This window comes from Lucilia sericata, unplaced genomic scaffold (assembly GCF_015586225.1).
Source record: "Lucilia sericata isolate MDLA Ls3-8-SP2 unplaced genomic scaffold, ASM1558622v1 Contig000232F_arrow, whole genome shotgun sequence".
NCBI classification, from domain to species: domain Eukaryota; kingdom Metazoa; phylum Arthropoda; class Insecta; order Diptera; family Calliphoridae; genus Lucilia; species Lucilia sericata.
In genome coordinates this window covers 8,761-25,049 of record NW_023994259.1, presented here as the reverse complement: position 1 = coordinate 25,049, position 16,289 = coordinate 8,761, and the positions used below count along the sequence as shown (strand labels likewise).

The 16,289-nt window shown below is 27.4% G+C and overlaps 2 protein-coding genes across 4 annotated transcripts in view; one reads left to right on the top strand and one right to left on the bottom strand.

The window, feature by feature from the left end:
• The window catches only part of LOC119602437 (putative epidermal cell surface receptor), a 58,580-nt gene extending 49,657 nt beyond the window's left edge, over positions 1-8,923 (bottom strand). For 2 of the 3 annotated variants that reach the window (XM_037953955.1, XM_037953957.1), the window contains exons 1-2: positions 8,823-8,923; positions 3,377-4,422 (exon numbers count right to left, since the gene is read on the bottom strand). In XM_037953955.1, the coding sequence (XP_037809883.1) occupies positions 3,377-4,094 (718 nt within the window). In that variant the 5' untranslated portion in view covers positions 4,095-4,422; positions 8,823-8,923. The remainder of the gene's footprint in view (positions 1-3,376; positions 4,423-8,822) is intronic. The other variant, XM_037953956.1, reaches the window with a different exon arrangement.
• LOC119602438 (protein SHQ1 homolog) overlaps positions 1-9,167 on the top strand; it is a 64,374-nt gene extending 55,207 nt beyond the window's left edge. Inside the window, exon 6 of the mRNA XM_037953959.1 lies at positions 9,032-9,167. Coding sequence (XP_037809887.1) covers positions 9,032-9,152 — 121 coding nt within the window. The 3' untranslated portion in view covers positions 9,153-9,167. The remainder of the gene's footprint in view (positions 1-9,031) is intronic.
• The last annotated feature ends 7,122 nt before the right edge of the window (positions 9,168-16,289 follow it).

The following is a 16,289-nucleotide window of genomic DNA, read 5'->3' as shown; positions in this document are numbered from 1 at the left end:
CGATATTTGTGTTTATAAGCTAATTTGGGACATTCAAGTAATTTTCTGAAGGGGACTTTGTATGGGAGCTAGGGTCAAATGAGGCCCGATCTTTATGAAATTTGGCAGGGTCATCAAGAATTCTATAAAACTTAGTTGTGCCGTATTTTATCGATATATATGTATATTTAACATAATTATGAGCTCAGAAGCCCTTTTCGGGGGGTTCTGTTCTATGGGGGCTAGGTGAAATAATGGACCGATCTTAACCATTTTCAATAGGCTTCGTCCTTAGCTAAAATAAAACGTGCGTGCCAAATTTCATCCAATTATCTTGAAAATTGCGACCTGTACCTTGCGCACAAGGTTTACATGGACAGCCAGCCAGCCAGCCAGCCAGCCAGACGGACGGACGGACGGACGGACGGACATGGCTTAATCGACTGAGAAAACGATTCTAAACCGATTGGTATACTTTAAGGTGGGTCTAGGACGAATATTTTTGTATGTTACAAACATCAGCACAAATCCAATATACCCTCCCCACTAAAGTGGTGTAGGGTATAAAAATACTTGATTGCAAACGTTTAAGAAAATGTCTAAAAATATTTTATGTTATTAAAGCGTTTTATGGTGTAAAATTAAAAAAATTTGTCTGCTCACTGGTATTTGTGTTTTTGAGATATAAAGGTTATAGTCGTAAGAAATATAAAATTATGTTGGTAATGCAAATACAGAAAATCTATTATTTTTTAAAACCTTCTTTTTTCCATTAAAAATAATTTATTTTTATTTATTTTCTATAGAAAATTATATTCTTTATTGACCTGTTTTCAATTTTTTTCTAAACCGGAAATTTTTAAAATATAATTGATGGCTTTCAAATTGTTGAGATTTAAAAAATACCGCCTTACAAACTTTAAACATTTAAATACCGGTAAAACCTATTAAATTTTCTTTAATTTATTTCTAATCAAAAGAACAAACAGATTCTTTTTTCATTCAAATAGAACAAATTACCAAAATTTTCCATTCTTTTAGAAAATTAAAAATAACATTAACAAGTGTTTTTTTCAAATTTGATTGTTTCCCTCCTCATTTTCATAATAATACTTTGTTTCTTTGTTATTGGTTACGACCCCCCCTTTTTGCCTGAATAAGGTTTAACACACAGGTATAAAATAGTTATCTTTCAAATTCTATTATTTTGTTTTGAAATCATTCAAATCTATAGAAGATTAATGTGGTAAAATAACAATTCCCATAAATACATTATGGTTTTAGTTTTTCTTAGTAGAAAAAGAATCAAAAAAAAAAAAAAAAAAAAAAAGAACTCACACACTTAGAATCTAATTGGAAATTTAAACCTTTAACTTTGTAATAGAATAAATATAAATTACACCATTTTCGATAAAATTTTAGAAGAAAAAAATTTTTTAATTTGAACTATATGAAAAAACTCGCGATTTTATCACGAGTTTGATACAACATTTCTATAAAAGAGAACATTTATCGAAAACTTTTATAAAAGAATGACATATATTGAAACAAGTGAAGAAAATTTATCTATAGAAAAAAAATTTATTGAAAATTTTCTATAGAAAGAGAATTTCATCGAAATCAAACAATTTCTATAGAAAGAGAATTTCATCGAAAGAGAATTTCATCAAACATCTTCCATAGAAAGAGAATTTCATCTATAAAAAGAAAATTTTGATCGAAAATTTTCTATAAAAAAAAATTTTGATCGAAAATTTTCTATAAAAAAATTTTTGATCGAAAATTTTTTATAAAATTAAAATTTTGATCGAAAATCTATAAAAATGAATGTGTGTTTATTTGTTTGTGGGTTTGTTTGTTTGTATATCTGGAAGGAACTATAGGCTACTTTTTATTTTAAAATTTCAAGTAGGCGAGTTGCCACGCCTACTTATTTAATAGCTATTAAAAGTCATATATCTTGGAAACTGGTACAATTAGAGTTCTCAAATTTTGCATGGACAACTTTGACATCCATAAGAATATTTTTTTGACAAAATGGGCGGAATAACTATAGTGGGCGTGGCATCTTCCATATTAAGAAAATATTAAATCAGTATATCTCGGAAAATGTAACAGTTAGAGCCCTCAAATTAGGTCGGAGCCACATAAGTCGCAATGTGATTAGTTAGGATAAAAAGTGGGCGAACTAGCAGCAGGGGCGTGGCACCTCCTTAATTAAATACACAAATTCGTTTATCTTGGAAACTATTAGAGTTAAAAGCTTCCAATTTTGCAAGAAGAACTTTAGCATCCATGGAAATATTTTAGGTAATAAATTGGCGGACTACCAATGGGGGGAGCGGCACCTCCCATATGAATTAAATATAACAAAATATTTTATCTAAGAAACTAATAGAACTAGATTCCAAAAATTTTGCAAAAAGGACTTTCATATTTATCTGAACATTTTGGGGGAAAAAAAGCGCACTTTCATCAGGAGGTGGCTTGGAACCCCTATATGAATTATATAGAAAAATTTTTATATCTGAGATACTGTAGAAGCTAGAATCTTCAAATTTTACATGAAGAACTTTGACATTCATGGGAACATTTAGAGAAAAAATTTCAATGGGGGGATTGGCCCCTCACATATTAATTAAATTCGGAAAAATTGGCGAACTTGCAATAATTTGAGTGGCAAAGCACACTGGGTATAGCTAGTTTTCTATAAAAAGAGAATTTTGATCGAAAATATTATATAAAAGAAAATTTTAATCGAAAATTGTCCATAAAAAGAAAATGTTGACCGAAAATTTTCTAAAAAAAGAAAATTTTTACCGAAAATTTTCTATAAAAAAAATTTTGACCGAAATTTTCTATAATAAAATATAGAAATTTTGACCGAAAATTTTCTATAAAAAGAAAATGTTGACCGAAAATTTTCTATAAAAAGAAAATGTTGACCGAAAATTTTCTATAAAAAGAAAATGTTGACAGAAAATTTTCTATAAAAAGAAAATGTTGACCGAAAATTTTCTATAAAAAGAAAATGTTGACCGAAAATTTTCTATAAAAAGAAAGTGTTGACTGAAAATTTTCTATAAAAAGAAAATTTTGACCGAAAATTTTCTATAAAAAGAAAATTTTGACCGAAAATTTTCTATAAAATGAAATTTTTTATTAAAATTTTTTATAAAAATAAAATTCTGATTGTAAATTTTCTATAATAAGAATTTTAAGATATAACTGCCCTTAACTTCCCTTGGAAATGGTGTTTAAAAGCTAACAACACTCTCAAGGCAGTCAGACCTTAAATCCCAAATTCAAAAATTACTACAAAAACATTAAAGCAAAGAAAACAAATTATTGTATTGTCTAGTTAAAAAAAAAATAGAAATAACAATAAGAAACTTACCAGTATTTGAGTGTAATGAATTTGAAGCGGTTGTTGAGCTAGAAGCTGAAGAAGATGAGGCTGAAGATGATGATGATAATTCATCTAGAGAAGTAGAAGATGGATTTGTTAAAGGCGAAGTTGTTGTTGTTGTTAATATTGGGGCCGCATCTACAGCAGCGGCAGAGTCTGTTGTGGAAGACATAAAAGTCATTGAACTATCGTTATTCATTTCAGTTGGTATTGTTGTTATTGAAGCCTGAGCTGAAACTGAAGCTGGTGTTGTTGTTGTTGTTGCTATTTCTAAAGTTTTAGCCTCAACATCCATTTCTATAACATCATCTAGACGATTGATGTTGGCCTCTGTATTAGTGTTGGAATTGACAGACGACGAAGCATCAACATTATCAGCGTTGGTGTTATTGTTTTGCAATGTTGGCATCATTGTAACGGCTGCAACTTCATTTATTGTTTGCAAAGCTGGTGTTGTTGTTATTGCTACAAATTCTGTTGTTACTGCCGCTGCTGTAGCTGATGATTGTGAGCCATCAGTAACATCATTTGTTACATTATTGTTATTATTATTTGCATCATCGTTGTTGGCTGGTGCTGCTTGAGTTTGAATGCCACCACATAAAAGTGTAGCACAAATTAAGGCAACCATAAAACATGATGTTGATGAAGATGATGCTGTGGTTAACGCTGTCGGAGATTTTCTACGTTTACTTGTTGTTAACATTTTCGTGAATTATATTTATGTTGTTGTTGCTGTTGTTGACCGTAGTATATTCTCTTAACAATTTTCTTCTTTTATATAATTTTTGTTTTCTTGTTAAATCTAATTTTCACTAGACTTTAATTTATTGATGATTTTTATTTCTTTTTTTATATATTATATTATTTCGTTTCGTAACTAGGAAGTTTACACTTTTGTTTTGTTTCTTTTTTATTACTTTTACAAGTATAATTTTAAATAAAAACCAAGTAATTTAAATTTTTTATATATATATAACACATTAAGTTTGTGTTAACTACCAAATTTTAGTTTTGTTTAAGGGCTCATGTTGCTAAAAAAAATAAGAAAAAATTATTATACAAAATTTATTACCATAATTTTCATAAAAATAATTAATTTTTTTTCAATGATTTCAAATCAATCATCTGCTTTAGTTTAAAACTAAAACCTTGGCCTAGTTTTTTTGTCGCAAAGTCATAAACTTTTAAATTAAATTTCATTACGTTTTAATTAATTTAATTATCATAGTTTAATCATTGTGTGAGTATATGGTAAATAAATTGTTATCACTTGTTTTTTTTTTTTTTCAAAAAAGTCATTTCCGTTTGATATTTATCTCAACTTAGCTGACAATGTCAATTAACAAATTACGGTTTTTTATTGATCAATTAGAAATATAATAGACCATGAATATTTGAAATTAAACAATCATTTTAAAATGTTAAAATTGTGATTTTATTGCAGATTTCAAATGGCAAACATTTTGTTCAAATTCTGTAACTATTCTGAAAACAAACAATATATTGTTATTATAGCTTTTTTTTTATAATAAAACACTTTTTTAAAAGAGAAAATTTAAGATTTAAAGAAATTTTTCTATAAAGAGAAAATTTATTGAAAAGTTCCTATAAGAGGGCCTTGTGAAACCTTGTTGTTAATAAAATCTATTTTAAGATCGGTAATATGATTATGACATTTCGCTCTAGGTAAAACAATCGACGGACTGAATTTGTTATTTTCGTTAGAAGTTATAATTTCCCAGAATTTCGAATGGATGATATAGTTTTGGAGTTTTCAAATATATATTAATCTTAGGTTATAAGCTCTCCTGAAAACGTATTATTGCAAGAATCCCATCTGAAAGAGATAGAGACTTAAACCTTACATTATGCGCTTGCTAAGGTCGAAATGTATTTTCAATTGCATTCACTCCCATTATGTCGAAAGGATTGTTCAATTAGGGAAAATTAAATAGGCATTGAAACAGAATACTCATATTCCTCTGGCTGTGGTAACGAACGTGATCGATTTAAAATTGGAACTCAAACATTTGAAATGCTCTGGCCTGGAAAATATTTGAAATGTTCTGACTATGTCTTTAACGAAAAAGGACCATACAAATTAAATGGACAAATCTTGGTCTCGGTTTTTAAATTCGTTAAGACTTGTCAGACGAGTGTCAGTCCGTATGGTATATCCATGAAACAGTTATTGCAGAAGGGAACGATAAGGGCGACAGGTTTCTTGCTTAAGTCTTTTGTTTTTTTTTATGTAATAGTCCCGTTTTACAAGAATCATTTATTGAACATTTTCTTTAAAACGATCTCTAACGGAAATTTTCTATAAAACGATCTCTAATGAAAATTTTCCATAAAACGATCATTTATCGAAATTTTTCTATAAAACGATCACAAATCGAAAATTTTTTATAAAACTATAGTTTATCGAAAATATTCTATAAAACGACAATTTATCGAAAATTTCTATAAAACTATCGTTTATCGCAAATTTTCTTTAAAACGGTCATTTATAAAAAGTTTTCTATAAAATGATCGTTTATCGAAAATGTTCTATAAAACGATCGTTTATCGAAAATTTGCTATAAAACTATCATTTATAAATAATTTTCTATAAAACGATCATTTATAGAAAATTTCTATAAAACTATCGTTTATCGCAAATTTTCTATAAAACGGTCATTTCTAAAAAGTTTTCTATAAAATGATCGTTTATAGAAAATGTTCTATAAAACGATCATTTATCGAAAATTTTCTATAAAACGATCATTTATCGAAAATTTTTTATAAAACGATAATTTATAAAAAGTTTTCTATATTAAAATGATCATTTATAAAAAGCTTTCTATAAAATGATCGTTTATCGAAAATTTACTATAAAATTACATTTATCGAAAATGTTCTAAAAATGATGAAAATATATATAACGATCATTTCTCGAAAATTTTCAATAAAACGAACGTTTATCACAAATTTTCTATAAAACGATCATTTATAAAAAGTTTTCTATAAAATGATCGTTTATCGAAAATGTTCTATAAAACGATCATTTATTGAAAATGTTCTATAAAATTATCATTTATTGTAAATTTTCTATAAAACGATCATTTATCGGAAATTTTCTATAAAATGATCATTTATAGAAAATTTTCTATAAAACCACCATTTTTCAAAAAATTTTTATAAAACGATCATATATCAAAAATCTTCTATAAAACGATCATTTATCGAAAATTTTTTATAAAACTATAATTTATCGAAAATTTTCTATAAAACGACAATTTATTGAAAAGTTCTATAAAACGATCGTTTATCGCACGTTTTCTATAAAACGAACATTTATAAACAACTTTCTATAAAATGATCGTTTATCGAAAATTTTCTATAAAACGATAATTTATCGAAAATGTTTTTATAAAACGATCATTTATCCAAAATGTTCTATAAAACGATCATTTATTGAAAATTTTCTATAAAACGATCATTAATTTAAAATTTTCTATAAAAAGATCATTTATCGAAAATTTTCTATAAATCAATCATTTATCGAAATTTTTCTATAAATCGATCATTTATCGAAAATGTTCTATTAAACGATCATTTATCGAAAATGTTATATAAAACGATCATTTATCGAAAATGTTCTATAAAACGATCATTTATCCAAAATGTTCTATAAAACGATTATTTATTGAAAATTTTCTATAAATCGATCATTTATCGAAAATTTTCTATAAATCGATCATTTATCGAAAATTTTCTATAAAACGATCATTTATCGAAAATTTTCTATAAAACGATCATTTATCGAAAATTTTCTATAAAAAGAAAATTTATCGCTAATTTTCTATAAAAAGAAAATTTATCGGAAATGTTATATAAAAAGAAGATTTATCTCAAAATCTATTCATATTTTACTTTAAAAATGGAATCTAGACAGAACTTTTTGATATTTTTCTCTTAAGAGAGAAATTTTTAAAAATAATTTCATTTTAATCTCAGAGATTTTTTGGTTTTATTAAAAAACTGACAACTTATTGTTGAATTTTTATTGAATTTTTATAAAAATATGCAAAAATTAATCCATTTATTTTAAATTTGTTTAAGATTCATTGTTTTTCGCATGAATTTATTAATTTAAAATAATAAATTGTTTGTTTGAAATTTTCTTATTAGAATCAAACAGGTTTCTTGCTTAAGTCTTTTGTTTTCACTAACGTATGTTTTTCTTTATTATTTTTTTTTTCGACAAATCTTTTTATTTGATAATTTCTATTGTTTGTTTTTCAATTTGTAAATAAATACAAAAAAACAAGTTTGTGTCTTAGATCTTTTGTTTTAGGCATAGAAATAATGATTTCACTAACTGTGGTTTTAGTTAGAAGATCTTTAAGTGTACACATTTTTTTAGGAAATTTTGCGATATGTTTTTTCTAAACGCCCACGTTTTATTACAATTTCAAACATTTTGTTGTAATTTCATATTTAAAATTTCTTTACTTTAAGGTTCATTAATTCATTAATTCTTAGAAATATTTTTTTTAAATATACATATTGTTTAAGTTTGCCAAGCAAAACAAGTTTATTGCTTAAGTCTTTCGTTTTCACTTAAGTTATTTTTTTTCGTATTGTTTTTTCTTTACACCACCATGATAATCAACAAATTCCTCTAGACATAGTTTGACACAACGAAAATATTGTATTTTATATAAAATAAAAACAATTAATTAATGCTAAAATATTAAAAATTCTCTTCTATAAAAGTCACCAGAAGAACCGGTTTCGTTTTTAAAGAAAAAAACCGAAAAGTTTTTAGTTTCATAAGAAAATACTTAAAGGAACTAAACATGGCATCAAATGGTAACTTTTTTGTTGTTGTTGTTATATTTTGTCGTTGGTGTAGTTTGTGTGTTTTTTGTTGGTTGGTTTATTTTGGCTGTATGTGTTGTTGTTTTTTTTTTTTTTGCTGTCTTTTTTTTTTGTAAAGTTATGTGAACCTACAAACAGCTGCAAAATGTACAACCAAATTTTATTTTCATTTTGGTTTTATTTTATTTAATAAATGTACTAAATTAGTAAAGCAAGTTTTTTTTTTTTTGTTATTGTGTATTTTTGGGTGATTTTGAAATGTAAGTTGTTAAGTAATCATTGACATGTATTTATTTTTTAAAATAAATGAAAGTGAATTTTATTTATTTTCTTAAGCAAACTTTAATTTTTATTCAATTTTGCACTTTAGTTTTATTTAACATTTTCTTTATATTTTTTATATACTTTATAAGTTTTAAATTATTTCACTTTATTGTTTCACAATTTTTATAGGTTTTTGTTCACCTTATTTGCATTTTAGTTATTATTTCTTTATGTTTTTTTTTATAAAATAATTTCTTATATAAAATATCTTTAAAATTTATTTCAATATATTTTTTATTACCACTTAATTTTTTGAAATTCTTTTGTTACCCGTTTTAACGCCCGTTATCGTACAAGCTTTATAATCGACTGAAGTTGTTTGTATAGACTGTTAAGCGTTGGCCAGTAATCAACCAATCTAACTGAGATTTCTCTATTGGCAAATTAAGAAAATACACCTCAATATTATTAAATTCACCACTTACCTTCTTTTTGTGTTTTTCTTTTCAGCTTCTTTATTTGGACTGTTTCCACTTTGGCCACGTTTCAACTTGAGCAGAGTTTTTGTATTGTTAAAAGAGAAAGAGTAAAAAAAAAAACACCACTAATACTTACTAACACTTTACCTTAAGTTAAACCAACTCCTAGTAATGGTGTGCAGTGTGCTCAGAAAGTATTTGTACAATCTGTTTGGAGATTTGAAGGAATAAAATGTAAGTTTTTCTTTTGTATATTTGATTTTGTTACTTCATCTAGAGTCGATGAAAATATTGGTTTTAGATCCCAAAAATGTAACCATTCATCAGTCCATATACATACCTGTTCCTCCATATGTCTGTTGCAACTACTTTAAAGTCCGAAAGGAAGGAGCTAACATACTGAAACTTTTTATTTTTTATTAATTAGATTTGTTTCCACTTATCGTCCTGAAGATTTCGTATAACCGAGTATAACTCTCATTCTTGTTATATAATGAACTTTTGCTAAATTGTCCATAGACTAGACAATACATTAGCTAATGGGCAATGGTCCAGACCTTACACATTTCATGGGCTCTTTATGTAGTTGTTAATAGACTAGTCCATAGGTTCATCTATAGAGTTATCAATGGCCTAGTCCATGGAATAGCCAATAGTCTTGACCATAGAATTGTCAACATAGAATTAGTCTATAGACTAGTCCCTAAACTTGTCATGAGCTTTTTATGAAGTAGTTAATAGTTATACACTAGTCAATAGACTAGTCTAATCTATAGAATTGTCAATGGACTATTCCATACAATAGTCAATAGTCTAGTCCATATGCTAATCCATAGACTTGTCAATAGAGAATTAGACTAAAGATTTTAAACTAATCCATAGGATTGTCAATAGACTAGTCCATAGTTTTAGTGGCCAATTATCTAGTCCATAAACTATTCAACAGTCTAATCACATAAACTAGTCAATAGACTAATCCATAGACTAGTCAATAGACTAGTCCATAGACTAGTCAATAGACTAGTCAATAGACTAGTCCATAGACTAGTCAATAGACTAGTCCATAGGCTAGTCAATAGACTAGTCCATAGACTAGTCAATAGACTAGTCCATAGACTAGTCAATAGACTAGTCCATAGACTAGTCCATAGACTGGTCCATAGACTAGTACATAGACTTGACCATTGACTTGCCCATACACTAGTCAATAAACTAGTCAATAGACTAGTCTATAGACTAGTCAATAAAACTCTTAAAATTTATTCTGAATTATTTTGAAAATAAAAAAAATCTCCCTTTTTTCAACAAACTCTCTTCACACACTGTATTTTTCTACGATCAATGGTTATGAACATGCATGCACTTTTCATTAGATATCAAAATAAAACACAACAACAAGAAGAAAAAAATCACGCAATAGTTCAATATTCAAAAACATGACTAAACCCAACAACTATAACAACAAGAATAATATAAAGCAACAGGTTTAAAACTGTAATAGACAATTGAAGCAGTAGAGGGGTAACAAATATGACATAAATTGAAAAACTAGCAAAAGAGAGAGTGAAAAAGTGGTGAATTATAAATTTTCTCTCAAAACAATCGAATAATGAGCTGTAATAAAGGTGTATAGAGTACGTTAGAGTTTTTTTTTAATTCAAAATCTAATTGGAAAAAATATAGATTTTTTATAGGTTTATAGTTGTTGGTGTTTTTTTTTTTTTTTTTTTTTTCATTAAACAATTAATAGCTTTTATATTTTTTTATTAACACTTTAACAAAGTATTTTATTTACTCTATATTTTTGTGGTTTAAAAAAATACTTTTATTTTTTTCAGTTTTATTGTCAGATACTTTTATGAATTTGGATTTGTAATGCTATTTAAAAAGAAACAATGCAGTTTAGCTGGCGGCTAAACTGCCTTGACAAAAGAACCAACCCAAAAATTGTTGAAATATTATATTTATATATTCTATTGAATCCTTTTTTACTCTAAATACTTGAACTTAAATAAACTCTTTTAATTTTAAACAATAAATGCTTTGAGCTGAAAAAAAAAATTATATAAATAGTGAATTAGCATTTTATCTTAGTAGATTTCTAACGAGAAATTTGAAAGTTTGAAAATCTTGAATCAAATGATAATCTGATATATTTAAGTGACATAGTGACATATACTAATGAGTCAAATTTCTGGCAACGTAGGGACTCCACGCCTAAAGAACCGCTCATCTTTTGACGCTAAGAATTAAGTCAGTTTCGGATATTCTGCCCTAAAATGGAGCTTATCCTTGTGAAATTCTGAACCTATTTAGCTATGTTCATCTGCCTGCCTACCTATCCCCCCGGGGTAAAGTTATGATGAAGGAACCCATCTTGGCGTTAATGCAATTCCCAATGAAAAGATTTTGATGATGGTGATGAATGTATCCTCGGCCTTTCCTTGAAATTATTTGACATGGGGTCGAAACAGAGCACCAAATAATCTGGTACAACGGGTGGCCAGTTTCCCTGGCTGGTTGAGGTTGAGGTTCCTTCGGGATCCATGCAGTGTCTGTGGTTTAATACCAAATACCATATATGTCTGGATTCTCTTTCCTGTTGTTGTCATTCCATTGATCGTTCAATATGATCTGAGAATGGAACTGATTTAAATTGGAGAAATTTCGGAAAGATTGAGTATAAGTTAAGGCAGTTATTCACGTTAATCACTTAGACATCTTGTCTGTCTGCCTCCCACGGGGGCATATCATCTTGGTGAAATCTCCATCTTGGTGTTATTGCAATTTCCAGGGAAAAAAGGTGCTACCAATACCTCTAGTCTGCCGGTTCTATAAATGATGATTTGACATGGAGTCGAACCACAGAGCCAGATAATCTGGCACTACGGGACGCCATTTGCTCGCAAGACATTGTCTGTCATTCCGTAGATCGTTCTTTATGGTCTGAGAATGGAACTGGTGAAAGTTGGTGAAAGATCGGGAAAGACTCCTTTGCCGGACTAGTATTGATTGAGTATTCCTTTTACTTTTACCGAGAAGTTCTCGATGCCATCTCAACAGGATGCATGTTACGCGACTAATGAGGCACACCACTCAACTTGTCGGAACAATTATTGGGTTCGTTTGACTTTGGAAATGGCTACATCCTTTGTCACATTATCTCGACATACAAAGGATCCGAATCTATTGGCTGGGTATTTCGGACTACCAAATACTTCTCTAGGTGATGTTGCCGAATCAACAGAGCCTTGTTGTGCGACTGAGGAACGAGAAATCTGCCTGAGCTCATAACAACGTATATTCTTGTTGGTCCATCTCGATATCACACTGGGATATTGGATTCATCAGATGCGTTTGTTGGTGTTTCAGAGACCCCTTATTTTCTGATTCGTACGGCACTTGTTCGCCTGTTGGGATAGCTTTGTGCTACTTGTCATTCCGCAACATGATAACTTGACAAGAAAAAATATAGCTCGTGAACTCCAGCAAAGTGCTTGTACATGGACCGGCAGAACTATGCCACTTGAATGTTCATCATTGAAGCCACTAAAGGTCTCGTGGTAGACCGTTCTCAAGTCTACAAAATGGATGAAAAAAATATGACCGTCAACGCAGGTAGGTATACACGTAAAGCACTCAGACATTTCCTATACAGAGGTATATATAGCCGGAAATGGATTTATCGTTAATAACCCCCTCAAAAATATTGGTAAATTTTGTAAATGGTAAATCATATTACCTATATCTGCATCGGTCCATAATTGGTCATACCTCCCATATAAGGGATTATTAAGGGTTAGAATGATAAAATTTGCATTTTAAGTCATTATTTTAACAGGATGATGACATTGGACATATGTACTTACGACGCTCGCTTACAAGTAGGGAGTTATATAAGTACTTACTACGAAAATAAGGTGTTAAATAAGTAGTTTGTTTTTGGGAAAAATAGCCCAAGATTACATTCGAAGACAAAATATCTATACTAATTTTAATTAAAACTATTTAGTGTATATTTGAACATATAATCTCTTAAGCGTAAAATCTGTATTATTGTTTAAATTATATACTTTTTTGAAGTTCATTAACTGTTAAAATCTTTAAACACTCATAATATTTAGATGGATGGTTGAGGATGTATATGTAATAAATAGTTAATTTAATTATCATTACATGTGGTGTAAAACCAATTTTCAAACCTGATTTGACATTGAGGCAAAGTTTTTTTTTAACAATAAACTATAAAAACCAACAACAGTCAAAATACACAAAAAGATAACAAAGATGAATTGATTGACAATCACTTTGGCAAGACAGTAAAAGAAATAACGCATATGAACGCAAAGTTTAAAAGCCCGCTTAATGTAACCAACTTTTACACAATTAAATATTGTTTAATATTGGTGGCTAAAATGAGTGAACTATGCATGTGAGTAGATGAATGGAGTTAGTGTCTTTCTTCATCTTTAAACCAGTTGCATATGAAAGTAAAAGTGATATAATGAAAATAAAAAAATATATGTACGGCAAAACAAAAACACAAATGTTAAGAAAGAAATCATTTAATAATTATATAAAGAAAATATATAATTTTGTTTAAATAACAACTACAAAGAAACAAACCTTACAACCAATAACAATGTTGTAGAGATTTTTTAATAAAAAGTTATTAAACAATTAAAAAACAATTAATTGGAAAAACATCAATATTAATTTGTACATATTTTTTAAATTATAGCGGTTTCTTTTTTGTGTTATAAAATAAAATATATTTGAAAAATATTTAAACATATTGGTCAATTAACCTTTAAATATTTTCAATATACATTTAACGTATCCAATGTGTAATAATAATTTCTTAAGAAATCTTTATTTATTTTTATAATGATGTCATAATTTTTTAAGAAATTTTTTTAAATTACTGATCTTAATCAAACTAAAAGAAATACTTTAAATATTTTCTTCAATTTGTATACATATTTCATATTTCCTTTTAATTTTTATTTTATTTGACATTTATTGAAATCATTTAGCTTTTAAGTTAAAATTTATGACAAGAATTGAACATTTTACTTAACAAAAAACAAAAGACTTAAACAACAAACCTTTTTTTTTCATAACTTTTGTCTTTGTTTTGCATACAAACTAACTGTTTGTTGTCTAAGTCTTTTGCCTTTGCCATACAAAACAAAATTTCTTGTCTAAGTTTTTATTTTCTTATACTTTTGCTTTATATTGTGGTTTTCCGTTCTTATTTCCGTTTCTTTTCAACAATATGCCATTTTGTTGCTATTTAAACATTTTTAAATTGCACTGCAAAGTATTTTAAGTTTATTTTTTTTATTAATTTTAAAAACAAAGACCTGAACAATAATAATGAAACAAAACAATCCAGTTTATTTTACATTTGAATTTAAAAATAAGAACGTTACTATATTTAAGAAAACAAAATTATAACAGAATTTTAAAGTCATTAACAATTTGATTTATGTTTATTTCTTGTACTCTAACATTTAAAACATGTTTTTAGATTGAAACAACCAGTTTTTGTTTTGTTTTCTAAACAACAAGACATTGCGATTATTCCCAAAAACCATGACAAATTCTTTAAATATTCAAAGCGATTTTTTGGCTTAGAATTAAGATTAATCAGCAGATTAAGAAAACTTGTATTTAGTTTTTTTTATAGTTATTAAAATCTATTAATGGTGTAATGTAACTAAAAAAGAAAGTCTTTTCAGTTGATATTTTAATAAAGAGAGAAAACTTTATAAAAGTAATTATAAGTTAGATAGATAGATAGATAGATAGATAGATAGATAGATAGATAGATAGATAGATAGATAGATAGATAGATAGATGATAGATAGATAGATAGATAGATAGATAGATAGATAGATAGATAGATAGATAGATAGATAGATAGATAGATAGATAGATAGATAGATAGATAGATAGATAGATAGATAGATAGATAGATAGATAGATAGATAGATAGATAGATAGATAGATAGATAGATAGATAGATAGATAGATAGATAGATAGATAGATAGATAGATAGATAGATAGATAGATAGATAGATAGATAGATAGATAGATAGATAGATAGATAGAATAGATAGATAGATAGATAGATAGATAGATAGATAGATAGATAGATAGATAGATAGATAGATAGATAGATAGATAGATAGATAGATAGATAGATAGATAGATAGATAGATAGATAGATAGATAGATAGATAGATAGATAGATAGATAGATAGATAGATAGATAGATAGATAGATAGATAGATAGATAGATAGATAGATAGATAGATAGATAGATAGATAGATAGATAGATAGATAGATAGATAGATAGATAGATAGATAGATAGATAGATAGATAGATAGATAGATAGATAGATAGATAGATAGATAGATAGATAGATAGATAGATAGATAGATAGATAGATAGATAGATAGATAGATAGATAGATAGATAGATAGATAGATAGATAGATAGATAGATAGATAGATAGATAGATAGATAGATAGATAGATAGATAGATAGATAGATAGATAGATAGATAGATAGATAGATAGATAGATAGATAGATAGATAGATAGATAGATAGATAGATAGATAGATAGATAGATAGATAGATAGATAGATCGATAGATAGATAGATAGATAGATAGATAGATAGATAGATAGATAGATAGATAGATAGATAGATAGATAGATAGATAGATAGAAGATAGATAGATAGATAGATAGATAGATAGATAGATAGATAGATAGATAGATAGATAGATAGATAGATAGATAGATAGATAGATAGATAGATAGATAGATAGATAGATAGATAGATAGATAGATAGATAGATAGATAGATAGATAGATAGATAGATAGATAGATAGATAGATAGATAGATAGATAGATAGATAGATAGATAGATAGATAGATAGATAGATAGATAGATAGATAGATAGATAGATAGATAGATAGATAGATAGATAGATCGATAGATAGATAGATAGATAGATAGTAGATAGATAGATAGATAGATAGATAGATAGATAGATAGATAGATAGATAGATAGATAGATAGATAGATAGATAGATAGATAGATAGATAATAGATAGATAGATAGATAGATAGATAGATAGATAGATAGATAGATAGATAGATAGATAGATAGATAGATAGATAGATAGATAGATAGATAGATAGATAGATAGATAGATAGATAGATAGATAGATAGATAGATAGATAGATAGATAGATAGATAGATAGAT